The following is a 10,683-nucleotide window of genomic DNA, read 5'->3' on the forward strand; positions in this document are numbered from 1 at the left end:
TTGCGGAGTGGGGCGGAGGGGGGGAAGGAGGGAGGAAGAACTTTTGACTTTTTTATTTGAATAAGAAAAAAAAAAAAGTTTTTTTGCAGCGAAATCACGCGCGTGCCATAGATTAGCTGTGGGCAGGGATAGGCTGCCCGGCCGCCGGCCGCCGGCCCCATTGGCTCCGGGGCCGGGGTATTGTTGCAGTGGGGCAGCTGCTGGGAGAGAATAGACAATAGAGCAGCTGTCTTGCACTGGCACCCTGCACACCAGCTGTCCACTCTTATCTGCACACACACTTTCGGGGGATATTAAGAGGTGGAGCTGTGTGCATAGAATTGGAAAAAAGGACTTCTGACCCTCACTGGGAAGGGAAGGGGGGTGAGGGGCTGTGGGGAAGGGAGCAATTGTGAGCCCTCTTTTGTCTGTGTGCAACTGTATTAAGAAGAATGCTCATCCCCGGTGATAAGTAAAGTGCCCAGTTACCGGGTGAGATCAATACTCCTGCAGACTCCAGAGATTAACTCAGCTGCGCTTAACTGCCCCGACCTAGTAAAAGGGGCTTGCTCCCCACTCGCAAGGTGCTCTCGGGATCGGACTTGTAAAAGGGAGGCGTTCGGCCCCAGTGCTGATGTCTCTGCCTGCTTGGTTTGTTTACAGCGATTTGTTTGCCTGGATGCGATGAGCAACACGGCTTTTGCGACAAACCTGGGGAATGCAAGTAAGTTTTCCACTCCCCTCCTGCTCCCCTCTTTGTCTTTAAAGTTGATGCTCTGGTGTTAAGTAAGCCATTGGTCATTTGAAGCATCGGTTTAAACGCCTTTCTTCATATTAGATGGTAATTTGGGAAATCCAGGTGATGCCAGATCAAAGTATTAATCTACAAGTCAAACATCAGTGCCATTGATATTAACCTAACGAGTTTACAGTGCTGTGTGTAAGGTTTAGCTGTTTCTTATCAGACTAAACAAATTAACTACCTGGAACCATGGCTCTGTCTAAGGAAGTGGAAGGAATAGCTGGGGCTGATGAAAGCTGATGCTACGGTTGGACTTGGTGACTTTCTCACATGAAGGACCACTGAGAGCTTTTAGGAAACTTGATCCCTGGCATCAGTGTGTTTGCAGAGTTTGTGCTAGGGTTTCCAACTGTGAGAAGTCTAAATCTGACGAGACTTTGTTGTTGGGTTTTTTTTTTTCAGATGCAGAGTGGGTTGGCAGGGGCGATATTGTGATGAGTGCATCCGATACCCAGGCTGCCTTCATGGTACCTGTCAGCAGCCGTGGCAGTGCAACTGCCAGGAAGGCTGGGGTGGCCTTTTCTGCAACCAGGGTAAGTTCTCAGTCCTTGCCTGAGCATCTGTTTTAAAACGCAGAAAGCAAGCGGCTATTTCCAGCTCACCCACCCTGTGCTAGCCTTGCAAAGTAGCAAGTATCTTGACTGCCCTCTTTTAAAAAAAAAAAAAAATCTTTTACAGACCTGAACTACTGCACCCACCACAAGCCCTGCAAGAATGGTGCCACATGCACCAACACTGGTCAGGGGAGCTACACTTGTTCTTGCCGACCTGGATACACAGGCTCCAACTGTGAGATTGAAATCAATGAATGTGATGCCAACCCTTGCAAGAATGGTGGAAGCTGCACTGTAAGTTTGAGTTGCTTGTGCCATCTGAAACCCCAAGGGAGGGGCTAATGTCAGTTTTACTGATTTTTCAAAATCCCTGTTTGGATTTCAAAGCAACTTCAGATAAATATTTTGACCATTTCTCATTTCTTCCCCCCAGGATCTCGAGAACAGCTATTCCTGTACCTGCCCCCCGGGCTTCTATGGTAAAAACTGTGAGCTGAGCGCAATGACTTGTGCTGACGGACCATGCTTCAATGGTGGGCGATGCACCGACAACCCCGATGGGGGATACAGCTGCCGCTGCCCATTGGGTTATTCTGGGTTCAACTGTGAAAAGAAAATCGATTACTGCAGTTCCAGCCCTTGTGCTAATGGTAAGGCCAAACATGCTACAGTGACCTTCTAAAAGGAGACCATCCAGTTACTTGGCTTCTGGTCCGGAGTTCATAACAAGGCCCACTGATCAATCATGGTCCATGCCATGTCAATAGTTGACTTGGTGGAGGAACTGTGCTTAGAAAGTAATGGTGTGGTTTGGGCCACTGCTGCAGATCGCATTTTCTCAAGGGGCGACTGTGGCCAGGTAACTTGGCCTGAAGCTTCATGCGTAAAAATATGGAGGATTATACTTGCACACATTTTGCAAAGACTCTTTGAGGTCTGTGGATGCAAAATGCCATACAAGTGCTAAATATTAATACTTGTAATCTGGTAACAGTAATCTTTCTGTTTTGATTAAACTAGTGAAGACTTTCTTTGCTGCAGTCCTCCTCATTCACTGCCACTCAAACTCTGTAACGTGAGATTGTGGTGTTAACCTGATCTGGACTAGCTTTGTTGTCCAAGCTGAGTGAAATGTTAAAAAGGGAATAGGACGGAGAATGAAATATAGATCTGATTAACAAATATTTTCCTTAAAAAACCCCCATACTTTTTATGGTGGACCAGGCTTGGCAAAGGTTGAGCTAACCTCTCAAAAAGCAAGCTTTTCTCAGCTGCCGGTTGTGACGGTTGCCCCGAGAGCAGCAGGTGGGAGGCTGTCAGGTCTGTCTGCCCACCACTCAGCACTCATCCCCCCTGATATCTTGCAGGAGCCCAGTGCGTCGATCTGGGGAACTCCTACATATGCCAGTGCCAGGCTGGCTTCACTGGGAGACACTGTGATGATAACGTGGACGACTGCGCCTCCTTTCCCTGCGTCAACGGAGGGACCTGCCAGGATGGCATCAATGACTATTCCTGCACCTGCCCCCCGGGATACAACGGGAAGAACTGCAGCACCCCGGTGAGCAGATGTGAACACAACCCCTGCCACAACGGGGCCACCTGCCATGAAAGAAACAACCGCTATGTCTGCGAGTGCGCCCGGGGGTACGGCGGGCTCAATTGCCAATTTTTGCTCCCCGAGCCGCCTCAGGGGCCGGTCATCGTTGACTTCACCGAGAAGTACACGGAAGGCCAGAACGCCCAGTTCCCCTGGATCGCCGTCTGCGCCGGGATTATTCTGGTCCTCATGCTGTTGCTGGGGTGCGCTGCTGTGGTCGTCTGCGTCAGGCTCAGAGTGCAGAAGAGGCACCACCAGCCTGATGCCTGCAGGAGTGAGACTGAGACCATGAACAACCTGGCGAACTGCCAGCGTGAGAAGGACATTTCCATAAGTGTCATTGGTGCCACTCAGATTAAAAACACGAATAAGAAAGTAGACTTTCACAGCGATAACTCCGATAAAAATGGCTACAAAGTCAGATACCCATCAGTGGATTACAATTTGGTGCATGAACTCAAGAACGAGGACTCTGTTAAAGAAGAGCACAACAAATGTGAAGCCAAGTGTGAAACGTATGATTCAGAGGCAGAGGAGAAAAGTGCAGTACAACTAAAGAGGTATCTCTCACATCTGAGCGCGGGGGGCAGCTTGACTCTGAAGGGGGTGTGTGTGTCTCATAGGTAGCGTTAAGCGACACCATCTGACCTGTGTTGTCTCTTTTTGTCTTCAATAGTGATACTTCTGAAAGAAAACGACCAGATTCAGTATATTCCACTTCAAAGGACACAAAGTACCAGTCGGTGTATGTCATATCAGAAGAGAAAGATGAGTGCATCATAGCAACTGAGGTTAGTGTACTGCCTGGCAGTTGCAACAGCAGAGAAAATTCTCGGTGCGCAACCCTCATCTAACACACGTCAGGGCAGCTAAACTCTTTTCCATGGTGCCACAGCGATTCGTACCTGACAAAATCCAGCCAGCTCGAGTTTGTCATGCTGTGGATGTTGTAAAGACAAGCTCAGTGACTTGCTGCTGGGGATGTTATGGGTACGACAACTTTTGCAGACAAGGGTACAATAACAGTGTGGTTGTGGTCTGCTGACCTACCCCTTAGTGTGCTTCAAGCAGAGTCCATTCTTGCCCAGCGTAAAGGCAGAGTCCCGACCCTCTGCAGCCTTACAGCCCTCTTCTTACTTTGCATTAACCTCTCCTGATCTTCTGCTTGTGTTTTCTCTCACCAGGTGTAAACTAGAGGCGATATGGCAAGGTGGTTGTTCAGAACAATTTCAGAGGAGACGTGCCCCGATGAATGCTGCTGAAAGAGGAATGGGAGATAGATTCCTTCACTGACTGCTGCTGAGAAACTAAATTCAGGCTTGAGCTGGTTCTCTACTGAAGTTAGCAAAGTGACTGCAAAATAAAGAAACAAGATGGACACCAGGCAAGGGTCTGTGTTCAAGGATTACTGTTGCACTGCCTTTTATGAATTTTATCATTGCACTATGGTCAGTTGCTTTTCTATATATATTTAAATGAATGGACTTAATTACTACATAAGAAGCATGCACTGCCTGAAGTGTATATTTTGGATTCTTATGAGCCAGTCTTTTCTTGAATTAGAGACACAAACACTGCCTTTATTGTCTTTTTTTGATACTAAAATGTGTTTTTACTAGGTGAGAAAAAGTGTGTTATTTTTTTGAATCTGTAAAAATATTTTCATGATAATTGTAAAGCTTGAGTATTTTGTGATGTTCATTTTTTTATAATTTAAATTTTTTGGTAAATATGTACAAAGGCACTTCGGGTCTATGTGACTATATTTTTTTGTATATAAATGTATTTATGGAATATTGTGCAAATGTTATTTGAGGTTTTTTTTACTGTTTTGTTAATGAAGAAATTCATTTTTAAAATATTTTTCCAAAATAAATATTATTAATGATAAACAGAGTGCTATGTTTATTCCATAACCGATGATGAACTGACTGAACCTTGCAACTGGGCATCTGACAGACTTCTGTGGTCTCATGGGTAGATGGGGTAAGACCGAGACCGACCACAAAGACTGGGAAACAACTTGTTCTGTAGTTCTCTTTCCCCTCCTAACCTTCTGAACTGTTGACCCCAAGGTTGTGCTTGTTCTTACCCCAAAGGCGAATGTCTGTCAAAACCTTGAGTAACGTTTGCTCAGTCATGTTGGGCTGTGTATATATAAACACATAGAGCACCACTTTCCGAAGAAAAGCAATGCGAGTGCATTCGTCGCAATCCAGATGTGGGGCTCCTCATGACTCAGCTCTTAATTTCTCGTAACCTCAAACACTTGCCTGGAGTCCAGGGGAGTTTGGGACACCCAGGGCATGCTGGTGAGGGCCCCCAGCTCAGGTCCTTGATGTGCACCCATGGATGTGAGCTCCCCCAGTCACACCTGCCGGGGGGTGGCAATTCCCTCTCCAGGAAAGGGTGACGCTGAATTGACTGGTGGCCACAACTCTCCGGGCTATGATACCTATCTGAAGTATTAGTTGCATCTTTGGTTTCCACTCTGCCCCTGGTGCCTGCTGCCTTCATATTGGGGCAGGGCGTGATCCCATCCCCTGGCTTGGCCCCAAACGCTCAGGCAATTTCCCCAATTTAGTTTGCCCTAACTAGCTCTACTTCAGGTTGTGCCGCGCGTTAATTAGCAGAGGCCCTTCAGAAACAGGCAAAGTGTTCTTCCACTTCAGGAAAAAAAGGAAATCTAGGAAATAATTTCCTTTTTGCTCCATTGAAGCTGCACCTGAATCATCATGGGCCACCTCTCGCAGCTTCGGGGAGCCGATGAAAATCCTCTGTTCCCATTCACTTCAGGGGAGGGGGATGCTATCCTAAACACAAAGAGTGGTATAGCAGATATAATCAAGCAATTATCGCAGCTGATTATCTATAACTGTAAAGTATATATGCGGTCCCCTTGTTTTAGTGTACATAAGTACATGAACCACTGGAACTGTACTTTGGTGTGAGGTCAATGGAAAACTCACACTGACTGCAGGGGCTTGTCCGTTTATAAGGTCTTCTCGCTAAGCCAAATCTTAGGCAAGATCTACTGACTCACTTCTCATGAAGTGACCCGACAGGGTCATCCTCTTCATTTATCCCAAAGTGTCTTTTTAGGGAAAGTTTTCATGAGGAGAGTGATGTGAGGTATTAAAAACCAGCCTGTCAGTGATGGTCTGAACAGCATTTTCAATCTGAGCAGTAACATATCAACCTGCCAATAACCAGTCAATGCATCATATGTTAAATGAGCCATGACAGTGTGTATGTCAGCAGGTGTTCAGAACAACATAATCTCACAGACTGGACAAACAAGTGAGTCTTGGTAGGTTTTATTACCATCTCTGTTGCTGATTTGCTCTTCAGCCTTGGGCAAATCACTTTATTTCTCTCTGTTTCCTCTTCTTCCCAAGCTTTTTGGAGCAGGCTTGTCTTTTATGATGTACTGCACTTCGCACAGTCAGTGCCATAGTCTCAGCTGGGCCCTCTTAATGCTGCTTCTGTAAAAATAGCAGTAACGAACGGAAGGTCATTGATGGCTGAGTGCCTCTATAATGGCAGGTCTTTAGTGCTACAGCAAGTACTACTTTGATATGGTGTCAGGTAAAGGTCTGGAAAAGCACATAGCTCCTTGCTCTTGTAAAGAGGCACAGCTTCAGCATCTACCTAACTTCGCTTAAAAATAAAACAGCTTTGGAAATCTTAGTTTGTCCAAGTGTGCTAATTACCAGAAGTGCTGAGCTTGGTGAGTGAAGGAAAACGTATTGTGGGCAAAGAGAAGGGCACGGTCTTGTCCTTCTGAAGCATCTTCTGAAATGATGGCTATACAGATGAGCCCAATGGCTTCTTCCGTTTCTGTCTTGAGCAGGGTTGGGGCTACTGCCACACGCAGGATTTATTTCTTGTACAGGATCACTGAGTCCCCCAAACCTGAGTGTGTGCGTATACAGGGGCTCTCAGTGACCAGAGCAGGCTGAGGCGTGCAGTGTGGAGCACTGGATCCATGCTCCTCACCTTTACTACCTGGGCCTTTCTGGGGAAAAAAATGGATGATCTGGGCAGGGGGTTGAAGTCGCGCGTGTGTTTGCTTGAGAGAGAGAGGGCGGCACATGCAGGTACCGAGGCGTGTGTGCAGGTGGTGCACACCGCGGGGAAGGGGCAGTGGAGCTGCCCGCCTGCCTTGGCCCTGCCAGGGCAGTGCTCGCCTGAGGACGGGAGCTCTGCTGCCAAAAAGCAGCAGGAACCTCCCAGTCAGCAGGGTCTCTGAAAGGCCTCCTCGTTCTAAAACGAGAGGAGAGCCTGTCTGGGGAGGCCGTTTAGCCAGGACAGCTGAGAATTCAGGGCCTGATCCAAAGCCCATTAAAATTAATGGAAGGGCTCCAATGAGCTGCAGGGACACATGGCACCGTGCCCCTCCTGACACAGCACATCTCCGGCTCTCCCCAGGGAAGCGGCATGTACTGATGCAGCGCGTGTCCCCGCGAGTGGGGGACATGAAAGCCCGTGGCCGGTCTAGCCAGGTCTGCCCCCTGGGCGGCTCGTCCCCCCGGTGCCAGCCTGTGCGCTGTGCCAGGACCTTGGGGGCCTGGGGTCCCTCCTCAGGGCATCGCTACGGCACTGTCCCTTCATGCCCCCACCTCAACCTGCAACATCTCCTCCCCTCCGCCCTGCAGTGGCCAGGGAGGGCTTGGCCTCGTTCGGTGCCAGGTCTCAACAGGGTGGCCGGAGAGGGCACCCCTCAGCCCACGCCTCTGCCTGCAAACCTGTGTCTCTGTGGCAAGCGGCATTTGCAGGGTTGGCATGGACAGGACATGTCAGGAACTTAGAGGCACTAGAACAGCAGGAGAGGTTAGCTGCAGGGAGGTATTAGCTGCCCTGTTTGTGGAAGCTTTCAAAACGTAGGAAGCTTTGGGTTCAGACAGCATGTCTTAGGTTTAATTGCAAGACATGGGTTTATAAATTGCTTTAAATTGATATTTGTGCTTACTTTGTACACAGTGCAGGAGGACAGCTTGGGTGTCAGGAAACTTGGGTACTATTCCTGGCTCCACCACAGACCTGATGTGTAACCTTGGGAGAGGAAGGATGGTCTTGTGGTCAAGGCGCTGCGGAGGGACTCAGAAGGGCCCCCTTCTATTTCCAGTGCTCCCTCCAGACTTCCTGTGCAACCTTGGACCTGTGTCACTTAATCTTTCCAGGACCTTAGGAAAATGGGGGCCTCCTGGTTGTGCTAAGAGGGAGAAGGTAATTTGTGCTTGCGAGAGGATACTGCGGTGGTAGGGAATGTTAAAATACCCTCCAAGGCAAGTAAGGCCATTTCCTATCTCTGCATGTCAGATTGCTCGTCTGCGAGGTGGCGAGCTATTTTTGCAAAGCTCTTTCAGATGCTTGCATGGAATAAAGACCCCTATCACAATTGAAACATCCATCATCTCAGAGAGGATACGCAAACCTTGCATTGGCAGCAAGGAGACAAACTGGCGGGGGGAGGGAGGCAGCTGCGGGGGTATAAGGGTGTGCACAGTGTGTGCGGGGGGGGGGGGGGGGGGGGGGGGCGTGATGCAGCTGTGTGCCCACAGCCCAGAAAGGATGCCACATGCGGCAGCGTTAATGTGGGGGGCCACAGTGCCATCGGCCTCCTCTCACAGACCAGCAACTGCAATCAAGGTCTGTAGCCGGCTCTCTGCTGTAGCGGGCTCTCTTCCAGCAAAACCATTTTGCAGGTAGAGATACAGATTAAACTCAGCTCGGGACTATGAGGGACAAGGAGGAAAGCTGCAGAAATGATACAGATGAGAATCCTCCACTGACAGACCCTGGGAAACCTCCCTATTGTAATGGCCTAACATCTGAAGTCATATATTTCAAAGAAAATGACCTGAGAACTACTTCTAGACCAAATACTAACCTGAGTAGCAACCTCTCATGATGCCTGACATCTACTTGTGTCAGATGAATGGGGACCCTCTCCGTTCCCTTCCCTCCTCCGGAGCCACTTTTTTCACCTGGCTGTTAAGACCTGGCTTTCTGCCTGCGTCTCTGCTACCTACTATGCAAGTCAGAGAAATCAAGAGCCTGGCTGGAAAACACCCAATGTGCACTACAAGGCAGGTTTTCAGATGAAACATGGGGCCTACTGTTGTGAAGACGTGACGGCTGATCCTGCTGCTCGCAGTGAGGCAGAGGCGGATGACAGACCCACTGCTGTGCAGGGGCTGCTGCCTGGTCAGCGGGGCAGGGATGCAGGGGAGATGGGGCTGGAGGTCACAGCATCCTCATCACAGCTTGGCTTTATTTTCTTAGGAAGAAACATCCCTGGTCTTTTCTCCTGCTGCTGCGGCCTCATCTCCTGCACCAATAAATTCAACACTGCTGGGCTGTTCTCTGGCCCTGCAGCCAGTTGGTATGGATCGGTCTGCATCCATAGTGTTAAACTGCCTTACTCTCCCAAACCGACTGCTACATCCACATCCACGCCGCCTGTGGGGGATGGCTCTTGCTCTGTGCCTAGGAACAACCTGGGACACCGCTAACTACGGGGGAAAAAGCATGACAGGGACCGCTGTAGGAATGCAACGATACAGATGATTGCACTCCAGAGACCATGAGCCGTTTAATTTCTCAACACAGGTGTGTCCAGAGCATCTTAGTCAGGGCCGTGTTCAGGAATTCCTTACTCCTTGGCCTACCTGATGCACACTGTGGTTCAGCTGTGGGGGTAACTGTGAGGGTCAGTGCAGACTCATGTCACCTGCTAGGGGCAACTATATAAACTGGCATTGCTTACTCTAAAGCCTGCTCTGTGCATGGGTTATATATGACCAGGGTGATTTTTTTCATGGTATAAAACTATACCAGCTGAACGGCCAGTGTGGATGCAGCTACGTTGAAAGAAAGGTCACGTACATCAGTGCAGAGACCTTCCCTTCCCTTGTTTATTTATCTAAACCATGCTAGTAAAAGCAGCTTTATACCACTGTGTTCTCTAGAGCATGGCTGTGCAGCTATAAAGATGCAGGTATAATTCAGAAAATATATGGCTGTTCGGACAAGGCTCAAGCGCTTACAGCTGCGTGGGCTCAGGACTGCTAGTTAGTGCGTGTATCTCCACGGGGTAATTTCCCAGTGTGCTGAAGGCTGAGCAGGAGAAAGGATCAGGATGGGGGTGTCCTGTGTTCTCTTTTGTAACATGAAACTGGAACTTTATGAGGACAGCACTTTCTGTGGGAAAGGACAGAGCAGATAGATGGACAACTCTGACTAGCCCTTAGTGCGAGGAGGACACATGCTGCAGAGCCATTTCTGCACCCAGCTCCCACCACTGCCAGGGTGTTCATGCTGGAGGCAGCTGATGATCATTTCTAATCAGAATGTTTACCTAGCAGAAAATTATGTTTTTCCACAACGCTTCAAAGTCAATACTTTTACAAAGGAGATTTTCAGTGGGGAAACTGTTTTTCAGCTATGGTAAACTGAAATACCCTCTTGAAAAGCTCTCATGAGTTTCACTTTCTTCGTGAAGCAAGATAGCAAAATGACAAGTAAGTGCTTCCCGGCAGGCAGCAAATTAGCTGAAAACTTCCTTTCTTCTTTTTTTTTCTTTTCTTTCCCAAAATAGGATTGATCCGGGAATTTTATCTCATTAAAAAGTTGTATAATTTACTTTTGATTTTGCTTTAGAATATGAACATCTTTAAAGATAAGTTCTCCCTCTCATCCCATTTTCTGGCCCTAAGTAGCACTTTAGTGGCCTGAGGAAGGTT

General features: G+C 48.4%; 1 protein-coding gene across 1 annotated transcript in view; it reads left to right on the forward strand.

Annotated features, from left to right (window-relative positions):
- Nucleotides 1-4,191, forward strand: part of DLL1 (delta-like 1 (Drosophila)) — a gene marked incomplete at its 5' end in the record, with an annotated part of 6,495 nt that extends 2,304 nt beyond the window's left edge. The window contains 7 exons of the mRNA XM_009329248.1: nt 643-703; nt 1,184-1,314; nt 1,460-1,629; nt 1,769-1,985; nt 2,703-3,495; nt 3,612-3,726; nt 4,120-4,191. Of these exons, the coding sequence (XP_009327523.1) occupies nt 643-703; nt 1,184-1,314; nt 1,460-1,629; nt 1,769-1,985; nt 2,703-3,495; nt 3,612-3,726; nt 4,120-4,125 (1,493 nt within the window). The remainder of the gene's footprint in view (nt 1-642; nt 704-1,183; nt 1,315-1,459; nt 1,630-1,768; nt 1,986-2,702; nt 3,496-3,611; nt 3,727-4,119) is intronic.
- Nucleotides 4,192-10,683: the final 6,492 nt, after the last annotated feature.

This window comes from Pygoscelis adeliae, unplaced genomic scaffold, assembly GCF_000699105.1.
Source record: "Pygoscelis adeliae isolate BGI_AS28 unplaced genomic scaffold, ASM69910v1 Scaffold77, whole genome shotgun sequence".
NCBI lineage: Eukaryota > Metazoa > Chordata > Aves > Sphenisciformes > Spheniscidae > Pygoscelis > Pygoscelis adeliae.